At 35.7% G+C, this 17,915-nt stretch overlaps 1 protein-coding gene across 1 annotated transcript in view; it reads left to right on the forward strand.

The window, feature by feature from the left end:
- Nucleotides 1-17,915, forward strand: part of LOC113234898 (furin-like protease 2) — a 331,380-nt gene that overhangs the window by 181,003 nt on the left and 132,462 nt on the right. Inside the window, exon 2 of the mRNA XM_026470420.1 lies at nucleotides 11,914-12,193. Within this exon, the coding sequence (XP_026326205.1) occupies nucleotides 12,023-12,193 (171 nt within the window). The 5' untranslated portion in view covers nucleotides 11,914-12,022. The remainder of the gene's footprint in view (nucleotides 1-11,913; nucleotides 12,194-17,915) is intronic.

Raw genomic sequence — 17,915 nt, forward strand, 5'->3', positions numbered from 1 at the left:
GGCATAATCGCGGCTATTTGCGCAACGATCACGTTCCTGTTTTTTTTTTGGAGGACGTTTTCGTCTGCCAACTGACTTAGCGTTTAAGGCAGCTAGAACTTTTAAATTTTAAATAACCACGAACTTTTTGTCTATTTGGTAAACGAGTATAGGATGTTGGTACCTACATTAGCATATATTGATTTACAAAATATTATTTACACGTGTAAGGACGTAAATTTAAAAGGCTTGTACCGGCGTCGTTAATCATGCTGACAAATATAACAAACCGTAATAAATGAAACTATTTTTTCAAACCTAAATTGCGCAAGTCGCTCATTTGGAGCTACATTGACGTAATTGTAATTTTGGCACTATTTAATTAAATATTAACACAACAATGTGTTAAGATACTTAATTAAATTTTGCCAAAATTACAGTTACGTCAATGTAGCACCGAATGAGCGATATTTGTTTTTTCAAATAAACCAACGTTTCAGGCCCTGTACAGGCCCCATGGTCACGACTAACTGAGATGGTAAAGTCATCAACCTGTTAAGCCTAATATTAACGTAAACCACCTTATTTTTCACTATACGAGTAGATACAAAAGTTATTAATTAAATAAAAAATATTTCAACAATTTCAAATTTTATTAAAATTAATTTTATTATAAATTTTAATGGAGATTACAATGAATTAAAAGGTATTAATTACTACTGCAGTCTTGTGTCTGCTTGGAATTTTTCATCAAAGGATACTATTAAATTAAAGAATACTTTTAATATATGCGTCCCCGCGAATATTAGTAGGCAATAGGTAGGTTTGATACGGTCTGATTATGAAGTGGCTATCAAAGTGGATATCGAGCTTTGAAGAGCTCATTGTATCGCTCGAAGGTAGCCTCTTTCTCTAGTCAGTAAGGACGCTTCAAGCATTGAGTAGCCTTACACAGTTTACATCATCAATTTCAAAACACATTGAATTCATACTACGCGTTAAAAATTCAAACAATGTGTATTAATACCGATTTTAAAATATTGAATTTTCTTCGATAGAAATGTTGCGAAAGGTCTGCCTCGGGTTAGTTATGCATAACCATATTGAAAAGGAATAAATGGGCCAGATAGAAAATATCCGGAACAGACAACCATGTATCAAAGGAGTGATGAGAGTGGAGGAAAAGAAAGATCTATGTCAGGAGATAGGCGGGTATATTGCGTATGTGTGAAAACACTTCGACATGCAAGGTTCATTACGGTAATTGGCTTAATCTAAGCGTGATTGAAAAAAAAAAAACGTTATTCCAGTGGAGCATGAATTAGTGAATTTTGTTTTATCCTACAAGTCCAAGTAAGTATACCACCAATACGTACCAAGAAATGATGCTCTTTGTATAAACAATACACTACTGTAGTCAATTATGATCATTTTATAGTTATATCAAAGGACGCTAGATGGCATTGGTTGATTTTACGGTAAATCCTCGCACTGTGAAAGATTTCTTTCGAATGGTGGTAGTGGTGGTGGTGGTGAAAGAAAATTTACTCAGCTATTCGTAGACATCTGAAGAATACGTCATTATAATGTATCTGATTACTGATTTCGTACTTCTAGTACCTATTGTGAATTGTTTCTCACTTGGAAATACCGAATACTACCTTGACATCTTGATTTATGCTGAACAAAAGAATAATCAGAACGGATATTGTACATTGACTGAATTATGTGACGTCATCGCAACGTCGACGGCATATCGGCGTCTTTTATTAAATAGGGCTTTTAAGTTCGCATGCGAAAAGTAACTTAAAGCAACTAAATATTCAAAAAGGATATTGGGTTCGGTTTAAGATTCGACTTGGTTGTTCCTAAGCATGGAATGTAGGACACTATTCGGAATGTGGCCGGTGCAACCACAAGTCGTGTCACACAGCGTTTCAAGAGCACTGGCGATGTACACTCCGAATCGAGAGCTCTCGGCTTACAAGATGCATGCACAGCGACTTGCAATGGCTGACGGCATTTGCTAAGACAAAATATAATACAGAATCTTGGAAACACAAAATATATTTTTGGGAACCAGGTGCATCGATAGATAGACTGCCAGATATTTACACCAATTACCTAGTCTCAAACTAGGAAATTCCCTATAATATGTGCATCAGAGCAACGGGGCACAACTCAGAACCCAAATTGGGCTTACTTATCAAACCCGGTTCTTCCTCATTTCAAATTTCGTTCTCAGTCCAAATTGTTGAGACACCGAGGTCGTCAATCATCAATGACCACCGAGGTAATCATTTATTCAGTAATAATAGTAACTTTTTTATTTAGGACCGAAAGAAAAATATCCATAGTAGAAATGTTCGAAAACAAAAGCTAGAACAATGTTGGTTCAAAAATAAAACAAATTATATTAGAAATTGTACTATGCTCTTAATTTGCTTTGATGTAGGTCTGGTGTAGATTCATTACAGAAGTAAGAAACATCCCAATTTCATCGTAGAATAGTAGATACGTAATGAATGTCTTTGACGTAGATCTACTTGGTACAACTGTGATTATTATTAATACAAAGACTAACTGCCTCCACGGCCTTCCCGGGTTCGATTTCCGGGTCGGGAGAAAAATTTGTATAGCCTATATTTATTTCTCTTGTGAGTTTGGGTGTAATTTGTGGTTGTCTATGTATGTGTCCATGAAACCTGCGATATAAGGTTTTCTTAGAGTGGACAAAAAAAAATTTAAAAAGATCCGAACAAACTTGAAGAAAAATTTCTTCCATCCGACTACAATGGCTGAGTGAAGAAACTTTCATAAATTTTCACAGGTGGCGCCGCGGCAAAAAGCCCTTTAAACCCAATCCAAGATTCGCAACAAGCACAGAGAAATTCCTAAGATCTGCTATTTGTAAGTTAGTTTGTAAGAGAGGTAGCCACGTTCAGGCGATAAACGCTGGTTCGATTTTTTGAGTTTGTTCGATGTATTTCATTCATTCATTCAAATTGGTGGAGTATTTCACACACATTTACTCTAAGTACGTATTAAGTTTCCTATATTTATGAAGACCTGTAATTTGCCTTCAATGGTTATTATTACCATTTAGTTTAGTTTTATGCTGTTAGACTTCCTAATAAATAAACAAACATAATCATAAATAAATGAAATACTTAACTTTCAGCCTTCGTAACGTAATCAGGCGTACAGGTTTGAAAAAAGTAAGAAAATACCTTACGTCGTTGTTTTAAAGGCGACTAATCCTTCCACGAAATAGATAAGAATCGGGTACCTACTCCAATGTTACGACGAACTGACACAAGTCAACGTATAATGATAAAAAGGCACTTGTACACTTGATATTGTCAATCGAGTCAGATACCTCTATGTACTACTATATGACGACGTTATTCAGTCGATTAATACGTGTTAATTACAATATTCCACTAAGTCTAGTAAGGACGTCTGCCGAGGTTACGCTACGCGTAATAATAGTTGTTAGGACCTAGTAATTAAGATAAAGTATCGCATCTAGCCTGGATATAGTATCCAAGAATTTGCTACAAGTTCTATAAAATTTTCAAACTAATTCAATTTTCTTAAGTACCATTATGCGTTTTAATTAATAACAAAGACGTAATGTAATGTGGCCTTTTATTACAGACATAATATTTTAGTTTTGCATGAAGCTAGCTACGTTTCACTTTTATGTATGACACAATCCATTTTTCTATCGCCAAGAGATTTTTATTGATAGGTAAAAGTATCAATTTTTGCTTAGTATTTAATGCCAACTTTAACTGAAAATAGCATAATATCTTAAGTCCTTTACGGATTTCTGTATAATAAATGATTATAGGATGTATAAACGAAAAATTAAGCCTTTTTTCTCTGAAAAACATCTCTTGTCATCTTCGTAGCATAATTTACTAATTTCCGTAGACCTTGGCTGCGCCAGCGAAGCGTAGCGTCGTAGCCGCGTAGCACAATACTCAGTGTCTACCACACGACCGCGTGCCTCAGCATAATAAGCTGTCTTAATAATACCTATTGTTTTTAATGTAACCAACGCTCTTTAGAGATAATGAAGTATATTACTGAAGGAAAACGACGTTCTAGAAACGATCATTATCGTAAAAAGAAAAATTCATTTCAGAGCAAATATTATTCTCGTGTTTGCTTAATTCAAATCCATACTTTTATTATGTGATGCAATAATCCCTTTAATATCCATTAAAATATTAACCCCACTAATGCAGAGAGATGTTTGCCACGTCACCGTTTGTTTGCCTCGGGCTTGTTTGACTAGCCCCGTGTACTGTACTCGAGGACTCGGTAAATCGATACCAGTTCGTTTAGACCTCTGCCTATAGACCGGAGCACCATAGTTGTTTGAGGTCACGTATTAGTAGGACTGATTTTGTTGTTATGGTGGGGGTCAACTTAGAGCGGTTTTCGTGATTGTACTTGTGTTCCGCGAATGTTTTATTCATGCCGCAATGCTCGACTGCTGCGAATAACCGGCTAATTATTGAGGTGTTCGTCGAGATTTAGGCGCTCGGAGGAATCTATCGATACTCAGAGTGCCACTTTACTAGTCACGTTTAATATTCCGACTCTATATCGCTGAATTAATTATGATAATTGCATTCTTATCTCTGTTCAAATTAAATAGCACTGTTGAATTGGATATTGGTTTCCTTAAATTAGTGTTGTAGATTATATCTTCATGTTTTTTGAAAAGTGATTAAATTCAGATTAAAAATATTATTTAATTTTAGTAAATTGGTCATAGCGTAATTTTTTATAATTGTTAAAGATGTCGGTGGCCTAACGGTTTGCAGAGTGGACACTGAATGAGACGTCTCTTGTACCGGGTTCTACTCGCGGTAGAACGAATTTGAGAATGAACTTTTCTTCAGTGGTTTGGTCTGAGTGTTTTGGGTATTAGAGCGAATTGTCTAGATGGGGTAATCATAGTATAAAGAATTCCCTAGATTCAGGTAATAATATATAATTGACAAGTCCCATGTTCCAGTAATTTCACCAGCACCTTTACGCTACAAATCGGGACGGGACGGACAAGTAGTGCGTCTGATGGTAAGCTACACGCCTGTCCATAACAGTTGCAGTGCCACTCATAGCTTTAAATCGCAAAGATCTCATGGGCACCGCCACGGCGCTTGTCACCATGAGACATAAGTTGACAAGTCCAATGTGCCCTTCAAAACCGGAATACAATAATGCTGATATTACTGCTTGGCGGCAGAAATAGGTAGGGTCACAGTACTTCCCTGGACTAACTCTTTTTCGATATGCTATTGTAATTACTCATTAATACCGGAGAATATTTCGTTCGATATACAACACAAACAGCCGGTTTCACGTAAACAAGTATGAAACGTAGAGTTTGCTGGCGAAATTCTCGGTTATCTGACGATTTACATCTTTATATCTAAATCATCTCAGCTTTCAATTAGTACACCAATGACGTTATTTATAACTTGTTTTTGGAATAGCGTGATTTCGAGTACATAGAGTAAGTATTGATCATCCCTTATAAATGTAACCATCTTTGAGTAACAAAATCTTTGAGTAATTCTATGGCACCTGTTACTTTGACTTAAGGTTGAATTTACAAATTCAGTCGGCTAATTGAGTAATGCGAAAGCCAGTTCTGTATTTCAGGTAAAATTGACAATGAACATTGTTTCAACTAATTATGTGACAAAGTTATACAGCATAATACTACTACATTTGTCTCTCCCGCAGTTGTTACTTTAAATTTATTTAAAAGAAGTATAAGAAAAGTAGGCTGCAAGAACGGTAACGGCTGTTACGTTATTCTTGGAATGATCCCTGCAGGATTGTAATGAAGGATTCTTTTACATTAATTTTAGGGCTTAGACCAGAGGTTCCCGAACTCTTTTTTATTTGTTGGTCACTTGCCAATTCTTTGTGTTTTGCGAAGATCCCTGCGTTTCTAATATTGATTTGTTACGAATTCATCAGTTTCAAATGTTTTTGACAGCTGACGCAGTGCTACTCACTTTGATGAATTCAACTTTAGAGTTTAGAGTAAAAAACACATGTTAAGCTTTATATATACGCTACCGAAAATAGCTCTGTATTTTGTTTATTGTGAAATATTTACTTCATAGGTAATTTATGTGTTTGTTATTATTGTTATTGTATTTATGAAAACTCAAAATTTTGACCACGACGTGCGTAAATGGATCCACTCTCGTGGACCCCCGTTAATGTCTCATGCACCCCCAATTTTTTTTTCGTTTACATGTGCCTCTCGTTGTGTGAACATTGTGGAAATCATAGATGTAGACTATGATCGCTTGATTTAACTGTGCAGAAGTTTTCGAAAAAACTTTTACGACTCTTCCGACCGACGATTACGACCTTTACACTTGCTAGAAGTTACAGGTGTTCACTGTGTAGTGACTTGTCAGAACTCGAATTCCGAATATTCTGCCACCAAAATCTAATAAAATATTTTGAATAACACGTAACATTATGGCAATGTTCTATTTTGATTATAAATTAGTTTTATTTGGGATAGTTAGAGACACATCATACAACTCTTGTTTATACAGTTGATTTCTTTGATAGGCTGTTTACTTGAAACGTTTCTTAAGCCTTTTGTTTTTATCTATTTAATAAATGCGATTACAGACGTTGTTGTTTAAGGCTACATTACTATGTTAATATAGTAAATAAACCAAATTTAAATGATAAATAAATTATTGTGGTGTGATGGGTTTCTATAGTATTATTGACGAGGTAAAATTTAGCTTTAGAACTTTTGAAAGATTAGAATAACTAACTAACTCGGCTTTCTATTCTAAGTTACGCAGTTCTTTGCTTGCTATTTTAACTTTTCGTGCTGTTTTCCAGCAATAATAGTTCTTACTGTGTTTCTTAAATGTGTAATGAATTTTCGCTTTCCAATAAACGTAGAAACTGCGAATATCCTGAGCTGAAAGCGCTCAACGGTATTAAGTATTACTTGAGTATTCCAATATTGAATGAACTAAACTTAAACGATCCAAAATTAGAAGTCAATTCGGTTGACATTGTCAACTTGGGCCTCACAAAGTGTGTCTTTTCCTAACTTTACTGAAAGAATATTCTTGTCGTTTTATATAGCGAATGTTGTAAGGCAAAATTCCGAGAATTGGGAATCTGTGAAACCACAAATAATTTTTGATACTTACCTGAAAGTTAATGATCTAATAATTAAAATATGAAACATTAATATTAAAAAAAATTGTCCTTAAAGAGTTAAAAGTAGTCGGGATTGATGAGTACGTAAGGACACACAGTGGTGCACTTTGGTATGACACCGCGGAAAATATTATGTTTTAAGTCAAATAATAAAAATTATACTTTTATAGTTTAGCTGCCTCCGTGGCCGAACGGTTACCATGCCGGACTACCACGCAGAGATTCCAGGTTCGATTCCTGGGCCAGGAGAAATATTTATATGGCCTACATTGATTTCTCTCGTGAGTTTGAGTGTAATTTGTGGTTGTCTATGTGTGTCCACGGCACCCGCAACACAGCGTTTCCCTAGTGCGAAATTTATAAAATATTGGTCTTAAATTAAACATTCTTTAAAACGTAAATGAGAAATAATAAAAACATAAAATTCACTCTTAACTCAACTTCAACTTTTCACTATTATGAGTACCGACAAGATTACTATTCTAGGCATTATAAAAAACACAAGTATCGTAAATTTCTATTCAATTTAATTTAAAGTAACCGTTGAAAACACGGCAGTTTTGCGCAAGAATGGTTATGTCTGTCTCGTATATTTACGTAATGTACAACTATTGGCAATTGTTTAGATAAATGTTCATAAAAATACTTTTTTCCGCCAAGGTACCTCTGTGGGACAGTACAATAGAGTAAACAAAAAATATGCCAGAATCTTGTAATAATGGTAACAATGTAAATAAACAAAAGTGGTTAAAAAACGTTGCGGCATTGTTATGGATGAGACCTATACGCTCAGCGGTTCATGAAAGAATATCTATTTATTTTTTGCTAAAAAAAGGTAATAAATCCGGACTCGTACTTCTGAGTTTCTTGGAATTTATGTACACACGCCAGCACATCAAGCTACACATTGACGTATCTTCCGTTGCACTGGAGATGATTTTCGAACCAAAATGTGTAGTCTGATGTGCTGTTGTCCGTACATAATTTCAGTTTGAAATTTACCATGAACTTTTTTCGGTGAACGAAAACATCGTGATGAAAACTGCACGTTGAAGTTGCTAATTTGCCGACAATTTAAACTTTTACATATTGTCGCCCTACTTTCTCAAACTCTATCTTAAAGCATAAAATTACTCAAATTCATAAAATGGATGGTATATACAAATTCTGCAGGCTATTTTCTTATCACATTTCCTTCATATTCACACACTGGCTTTTACTTATTCTTATAAGTAATGCATCCAAATTAACAGGTGGTGAAATTACAGGCACATGGGATTTGTCAACTTATGTCTCTGGGTGACAGGCGCAGCGGCCCTCAGATCTTTGTGATTTAAAGCTCTGAGTGGCACTGCAACTTTTATGGACATGCATGTAGCTTGCCAGGCACACGACTTGTTCGTACCCTAACTAGATATTATAAAAAAAATCCAAATGAACACCCTTGATAAGAAATTTAAAATAAACACAAAATTTTGCCGTCTCGTGAATAATCACTCTTTATATGATACGAATTTGAGAAAGTAAGACATCGATAAATTCTTGTACGACTCAGAATCGTCATCAAAACGCGCTGATGGATATCGAGTTGATTGCGATCTTCACAAGTCAATGTCTTAGACACCTTTAAGTGCACGCGTCTCCCATCTTACATGATTTCCACCCGGAAACTTTAATAGAACCGTTATCTACATATACTTGCCATGTATTTGGTATAGACGAACTCGGCGGTCCAACAACTTGCACTGTGGATGCTGGACGAGTAGCTCTTGGGTTCGGTTCCCGGTAGATAAATTGGGAATTAACTTTTCTAAATTGGTTCTGGTCTGGGTGTTCTGGGTAGTGAGTAAATTCCATTGCTCTGGTATTTATATTATAGGGACTTCGGTTGAAATGTGTAAAACATTTCAGTTGCATTGAAAATATTCCAAAAACTTAAATGGTGACAAGAGGCATTAAGGGGAAACCACTTAGAGGTCGACGCTCAAATCGGTTGTCGGATCAGGTTTCCGATGAAGGAGAGATGCCTATCAGCATAGTTTTCCACAAAGCGACTGATTGAGATCGATGAAGGCAATATATTAGTGCAAGAAATGGTGTCATGGTGTCAACAGTAAAGGACCGATTAGAAGAAGAGCAATATAATTTTTTAATAATTTTCATAACGTTTCAATCATTCAATCAAATCAAATACTTACGGTAGTTCTTTAATTGCATTTTTGTTATTGAAAATGTTGAATAATTGTCTTAAAATACCTACATCGGAAGATCAGTGTATTTATTAAACCAAAAATACTGCTATTCACGCTTTTTGTATCGAATTTCGTAAGTAAACCGAATTAATTTTGTCTAGCAACCTTTTAAAGGTGCTCTCGAGGATATGTTGGAATAACACCAAACTCAGACGTGGAAACTTAGTACAGTGAATTGGAATGATATTATTTTTGTGAATTACTCCACTAGCACAGTTTGCTAGAAGACGCTGGTCCAGCCGGAACAAAGGATTTTTTTTTCGAAGAGTTCGATCTTTGTATTAGTAAATAATAACATTATTCGTTTATTTCGGACTCTGGGATCCGTATAAAAATATAATTATAACAATGGTTTCGGTGCTCGTATGCGATAATAAATCAACCTTAAAACAACATAATTTGTATCAGATTAGCGACAAGTAGGGTTCTGTGACCTACTTCACTCTGATGACATTTAACACCTCGTTCAGCAGAGCAGGGCTTATTCCCTGACAGGCTTATTATATATATATATTTACGAGCTTTTATCTTAAAATTAGGTTAGTATCCGATTACCTCAAACCCACTAATGAATACTTCTTGTATTATAATTCTAGATTCGTACATGTTTTCGGTACTTATATTCAACTTAAATTTATTTTAGAGTGCTTAAAAGCTCCAGATTGAAGAAAGTTCGCCGAGTGGACATTGGACAGGTCACCTTTGACTGCGAGCCTCTACATGTTGCGTTTCGTTTGAGATGAAACAAATTCCGCCAAGAGAGAAATTTTATTCGCGTGAAATCTTTGCCGTAACGATATTCTGACCAAATCTGATTTTATTCTGAAATCTTTTGTGGAAATTGAATCTTTTGATCATACGTAGAATGTTAGTTAGTTTTGCATATTGAAATTTCTTTGTTGATGGGTAAGATAAAGGCAATATCTCAATAATGTGTTAAATCATATCATACCTTACCTATTTCTGCCGCGAAGCAGTAATGTCTGCATTACTGTGTTCCGGTTTTGAAGGGTAAGGGTGCTGGTGAAATTACAGGCACGCGGGACTTGTCATCTTATGTCTCAGGGCGACGGAAGAAATGGTAGTGCCCCTCAGATCTTTGCAATTTAAAGCTCCGAGTGGCACTGTAACTGTTACGGACAGGCGAGTAGCTTACCATCAGGCGCACGTCTTGTTCGTCCCGTCACTTGAAGTTATAAACAGAAATCATCGTGGTGATACATATGCAGGTTTTCTCCATGTTTTCTCCAAAGAGGCTGTAGACCAAATATTGTGTAATCAAAACGTATTATAAGATTCAATATAAGGTTACCATACTATAAAACTTACTTTACGCAGTGAAGGTCTTTAGATATCAACGTATTTTTCCATGGCAAATTCACCTCAAAATATTCGGCTTTTAACAAAATGTGGCAGTGCTGAATACCAAAGATAAAATTCAATTTGCAGAGAGCATAAGCCATTTTAGAAATTGGAGCATGGCATTGTTATGCGAAAGATGTTCTTGAAAAATTTTATTCTACAAAACTCTTTATTGAGGCCAAAGACAAACAGGAAAAATAGAAGAATAACAAGCGTTCTAGGTATTTTACATGCGATTTTATTTTAAGAATACAGTCAAGCTTTTGACACATTTCTTCCAAAATGTGGTACGAAATGTTGATGCTGTTTCGGTCTCCGGCGGAATCACTTTTAGTGGCTTGGCGGTGAAGTATCATAAAAGCAGTGCTACTGCAATGCGTTGCTTCCCACACCGTTTGCACGGCACTGTTTTATGATTGCCCCTACAGCCCGCGACGCGCGGTCATCATGCCCGCACTTGGTCCCAACACACGTTGATTGTACCACTCGTTATTTTAGATGTACTACCACTTTTATCCTCTTGTGAATACATTACCAAAATTTTTCTTACAATTTCATTCTGGAGTTTCTATTAAATCATTCACAACTATATAAAAAAATATAGTTTCCAAAGTGTTAATAACCAACAACACGACGAATTTAGTTCAAAGGTTTTGCTTTAACTCAGGATGGACGTTCCCAAATAAAATATTTCATAAATGTTTTTGATATATTCACGGTCAGGCTTTTCATACTTTGCCCGCGTGGCTTATCTGGATTATCTCGGGATTTTCCTCGGATTTTTTTAACTTGTTCGCGTTTGTGCGTCCGCTTATTGCGTTTTATCCGGCGCGTGATTCCCGAGCGCCCGCGCCCGCGCCCGCGCCTCACCGCAAATATGTTTATCGTGCCCCAAATTTCCCTTCATATTTATGATGCTCGTTCGAACGTAAAAAACGAAGCTAAACAGCGCGTCGAGTCGCGTGAATTACATTTTATTCAATATTAATATACCCAGGAGCGCTTTTTATGTTCAGAACGTTACATTTACAATTAGCGTTGATTTTCAATTACGACGTTTGAGCGTTAATGTGTATTGTTTCAGGTGATAGGAGGTGGGATGAGATTGGTGTGTTCGGGTCGTTTTAGTATATCGCGCGTGTGTAGTGCGTAGTGGGCAGTGGTCCGATGTGGGTGAGCTGGTAGCTGTGAGCATGGTGTGGGCATGGCGCGCGCTCGCGCTGGCGTCCGCGCTGGTGTGGGCTGGCGCAGTACAGGCACTGTCGGAACAAGTGTACCACAATCAGTTCGCGGTGCATATTCCCGGCGGCGAACACCACGTGGATGACATCGCCAGAAGACATGGTTTCGTCAATCATGGACAGGTGAGTGTTTCTTTTGTTACAGGACAAAATATGTATTAGACAGCCAACGATACATTCAACAACATTCTTTCAATAGTTCCATTTTACTGATTTGAAATAAGTACCTGTTTAAAATTAGCGATGCGCGACTTTGAATGTTACTACTACTCATCATTCGAATTAGCAAATCATTCGGCTAAGTCGAATCCAAGCACAATACCGAATGCTTCTGCCATTCGATCAGGCGCACGTGTCGAATGATTTTTATAATAATAATTTTTTTTTTTTTTTTTTTTTTTATAACGCACACACTCAACATAGCCCCGCACTAGGGAAACCCTGTGTCGCGGGTGCCATGGACACACATAGACAACCACAAATTACACCCAAACTCACGAGAGAAATAAATGTAGGCCATACAAATATTTCTCCCGGCCCGGGAATCGAACCTGGGACCTCTGCGTGGCAGTCCGGCATGGTAACCGATCGGCCACAGAGGCAGTTAACAGATTATTATGCCGAAACAGCTAACTCATAATGTCCACACCAAAATATCCCTGTCCCCGTCACATTTACAGCATTTACCATATGTCAGAGAGGGTTAGGTGATCACGAGCAGAAATGCTCTATGGAATCTATGGATCAGCACTACTAATTAGTAACGAATGATCATTCAAACCATAAGTCAATGATTCAAACCATTCGAATATGGAAATTAGTAGGTTACTAATTTGACATTCGAATGACAGGATTAGCGATTATTAACGAGTCGAAAATCAAAATCATTCACAATCGCGCATCGCTATTAGACATATAGGTATGTCGAATGAATTTTATTTAAATCTCGTTGCAGTTCTTTTCGTACCACAAAACTATACATTACTATTAAACCAGGTTTTTTGCCGTCATCGTAAAGCTCAATATGACCAATTAATTAGCTGGAGCGAAGTTGGCGCTCGGTGTCGCGCGGCGGTCTTAATTCTCAAATGAAGATATAATTATTACCTAACTACATTTATAGTGGAAGATTTCACTTAAGCAGTTTTTAAACGTTTGCAAACGTATAAAACAGCTAAAATTTTCTGTGGTGTGTGAAAATATTTCCGAGATTTCGTTGAAATTTTAATTAGATCAAATATATTATACTTTCGTCTCAACGTTAGATACATACATCACATTGTTTTTTTAGTGCACATTTCCAAGTAATAACTTACAACAGATATCAGAAAACTTTAAACCGATCTCGAAAGTACGTTATCTAATGAGTAAGTCGACATGAATAACTTTTTAAAAATAAAACTAGAAATATCCAAAATTTTAACGTTAAATGCTCCCATACATTTAATATGACATTCGTAAAGCTTTAAGCTTTGACCTACTTTAAGAGGTAACAACATGACCTACCAACAAAACCAACAAAATGGGTAACAATAAGTTTATAGATATTAAAACTGCTATAAATAAAGTAATAAAACTATCGAGTTTTTAGGTTTTCGCGATTGTTACACATAGGGTATGATCGAGTCAACCGTGACCATGGGACCTGCAAAGGGCCCGAAACATCGGTTTGCTTGAAAAAACAAATATACGCGATTTAAATCCGGAAAAATAGTTTCATTTCCTATAATAAAACTATCTTTCAATTGAATAAAAATATAATGGCATAGCCAATTATTTGAACAAATGTGAGTTGTCCATATAAATGAATAAAATTGATAAAACTTTTTTTAGTGGTGATCGACTCTGTTTCATGTAAGGATCATTTCATTATATGGGACGAAAAAATCGGGACAGCTGAAGTTGGTCAAATTTAATCAAATTTTTTTCATATAAAAATGGTAAAATTGACAATTTGTTTTTTAGAGACTCAGTTTCTTATAAGAATGATTTTATTGTATTAGAAGAAGAAATTCGGGATAGCAAAAATTGGTCAAATAAAATGTTGTTATTATGAAATATTGTACTTCCGATTTATTATACCCATTATTATTATAGTTAGTATCTATTGGCCTTTTACTTCTTGACGCGACAACTCTGACGCTTATATTTGTGGGGACCACTGCTTAGCGACTGAGACAGGATTATCAGTGGCGTTGTACAGGTCCTCCCATGTGCAAGTGTAGGGATACAGAGGGCAGGACAAAGGATGTGCCATTAGCTGGTGTGTATGTGTGTGTCAGGTACTTTTCATTGAAATATTATATACTGCTAATAAACAAATTACACTCTTACATAGGCCTGTTTCTGTAATATAGGTTAGTTAGTCCTTGTTTTTTTTTTTTTATTTTTTTTTTATAATACTAAGTGACGGGACGAACAAGTTGTGTACCTAGTGGTCAGCGACAATTCCTGTCCCTAACAATTGCAGTGCCATTCAGAGCTTTCAATCAGAAAGATCTGACGGGCACTGCCACTGCGCCCGACACCCTGAGACATAAGTTGACAAGTCCCATGTGCCTGTAATTTCACCATCTTCACCACCATCACCATAATCTGTCATGATTGGCGTACGATTGTCGTTTTGTGTTGAGAGCAATCGGCTGCTTTGTTTGTTAAATAGCAAAACATTTGTTGTGCTTTCAGATACCTTTGGCGGCTTCTGTTGGCTTATGTTTTGATTACATTAACATAACTTTTGATTCAATGATTGAAGTATTACTTTAAGACAAAATCTAGTCTGTACAAAGAGGATTGGTTTTTGTAAAACAACTTTAGAAAGAGATTACTAAATTTGTGAACAAAATATTTGCATAAAAACCTTTGCGCTTTTTCGTAAATTCACCTTATAAAATTCATCCCTTATCAAAAGACAAACCATAAACACAATTTTAGGAATAACTCCATATAAGACTAGAAGTGACTTTTGTTCTAAAACTTTGAGAAATTGTAACAAAAATTATTTCGACATAACTTACGATGTCACCGATCTGTATGCGATTTCTCCTGTTGGAATTTCCAAATGTTTTAGAGTGAAATAGGTCCGAAGGCAAAGATTGAATATAATGTATACTATTACTAGATGACGAGTGGCAGTGTACGGTAAAACCAAAATGGGTTTTTGTGACACTGTTTTATTATTATCCATCATATATTTGTGACCTCTTTTTTTTAAATCCCCGCACTAGGGAAATACTGTGTCTGGACAAACAACCACAAATTACACCCAAACTCACGAGTTAAATAAATGTAGGCCTTACTATATTTCTCCCGGCAGGGGAATCGAACCCGGGACCTCTGCGTGGCAGTTTGGCATGGTAACCGCATGGCCACGGATGCAGTTTAACTATGTTATGTTTTGTTTTGTTCTGTGTGTAGCTTTTTCTGGATGATTTCAATTTTTATTACAATTAAAGAATAATACGAGCCTTCTGGCACGTAAAAAAAAATCAGTTAAACTACGCATTCAAAGGATTTTTGTATTTTTTCCCTCGTATTTGCGAAAAGCACAATAAATATGGTCATATCGTTCCAATACAATTTCTCGTCACACGACTGGCTCAACAAAATCTAATAACAAAGAAACGTAGTAACTCAATAAAATACGTTATTATCCAATTTACGTCGCACAAATACTGTTTCTCCCTACTTTTCCTTAAGAAAGTCATTGAAAAAAAAACAAACAAAAACACTTGCCCTATTTACCTCGTAAGGACTGTCCATAACATGAAAGTAATTGCTTTTATTGGCCCGGAGATTTCGGTAAATCGACATTTTATTAATGTTCCGTTATGAAATGAGAAAACAAAGCGCCAAGGGCTCAAATAGCAGTTCTGCTGCACCTTGGGCAATTTTCCTGTTTTTTTCTTTGATCTCCGGTACCGACGTTCACTAACTTGGTGATTTGTATTAGGTCGTGCAATAAATAAAAATGTAATTGCAGAAAATTACAATTTTCTTTTTACGGCATGTTTATAACGTTCTGTGATTGCTTTCATTCTTTTATCTTTTACTTTAGGTATAATAAAGCTTAACTTTGGTGGTGTTAATGCTTAATAAAATGTAGTTACCTTATTTCACGTTATAACATTTATTAACGTATAACAATATTTTCTTATTGTTTTCTTTAGACAGAGGTGAGCTTAAATTACGTGAAAAACTCATAGTGTGTGGTATTATATTTCATATCGTATACAGGGTGTTGATTTGCATTCTCGCCATATTTAAGAAATTAATAATAGAAATAATGCTAAATCATCTAAAAATATTTAAAAAATATTCTGTTGAATATTTTGGCTAATTGTATTTAGTAAAGTTTTGTAAAATTGTCCCGCAAGTGTACCTACTTACGGCAGAATACAGTGACCCTGCCACTCGCTTCACGTAATCTTTCTCGATCGCTTATTTACCTGTTTTTTAAATCATGTTTATGTACTAGTATTGCCATATTTTACTAATTATTTACAAAAGATTTTTTGTAACTTAGATTTGGTAATTACCAACTTTAGGTTACATAAAAGTAGTGCTCGAAGTACCTAGCTCCACAGCTGGAGGCAGACTCCGTACCGGAGCCAGCCACAGATATGCAGAGTTTCTATTCAACTTAGTACATTCTTCACAACGGAAAAAGCAGAAAGAATCCAGATACGATTTTTGCGCGCAATTCTTCGACACTCGTAATCTGCGTAAACTAAACGTTTCACATCATGCCATAAGAACGCACTTTATGGTAATGCACATGGTAGCGGTTTTTTTTGCACTAACTCTTGTTTACATCTCACACAAACCACGTTGCATTTCGTGAGAAACTAGAACGTATGCGCGATAAACACAGACGCAATACTAAATTAAAGATGGGAAGATTAAAGATGGGAAAAACTACTTATTTTTTTAAACGTTTAAACGTTATACTTTTTTAAAACAGCGTGCTTTTTAAACGCTTTTTAGTTTGAAGCTAACAGAATCGTTTAGAAAACGTTTAAGCGTATAGACTTTTATTTTTTTTTAAATCTTGCAACGTTGTGTTGATAGCGAAACGCAAGAGTACACCACTAAAGGTTTTAAGATAAGTTTTTTTTGTAAAAACACGAGTTATATTTTTATTTATGACATAACATTATTATATTAACATTTTGTTCATTGGCGTTTAAAAGCGTTCAGAAACATAAGTTGTTTAAATTTCGTGGTTGTTAACCGTTGAAATGGAAATAACTGCTTATTTTCTTAACGTTAAAACGTACGTTTAAAAAGCGTGCTTGTAAAAGCGCTTTTCACTTGAAAGTTTTTTAGTTTGACGCTTAAAAAATAGTTTAGAAAAGCGCATAGACTTTATGTTTAAAAAAGCTTGCAACGTTATGTTGAATTGATTGAATGACCTTTGGATCAAACTTGGTTACCGCAATTAAATAAAAATAAGAATTTAGGTAATATATTTTTTATTTTTTTTTAGTGATTTGGGCTCAGTTTCGGATATAGAATGACCTCTGTAAATATGGCGAGAATGCAAATCAACGCTTTGTATATTGCTGTCATGGACTTGAGGCTTCTCATGCTCAAAAAGTTAGTATATGCATAACGTGACCATAAGTCCCGATTTGAACGGGACGGTTCCGCTTTTAAGCTTCGAGTCCCGCTGTCCTCAAAATACTTAACAACGTCCCGTTTTGACAAAACAGACGTGCCGTTTTGACAAAACAGAACACAGGTGACATAGTTTTATGAAAAACACGAAAGGGAAAAAAATATAAAACTAGCCCATCAAACTACACAAGATAAGTACTTTTTTTAATTTTTGATCATCAAACAT

The sequence above is a fragment of the Hyposmocoma kahamanoa genome, unplaced genomic scaffold (genome assembly GCF_003589595.1).
Source record: "Hyposmocoma kahamanoa isolate Upper Pololo Valley unplaced genomic scaffold, ASM358959v1 86, whole genome shotgun sequence".
NCBI lineage: Eukaryota > Metazoa > Arthropoda > Insecta > Lepidoptera > Cosmopterigidae > Hyposmocoma > Hyposmocoma kahamanoa.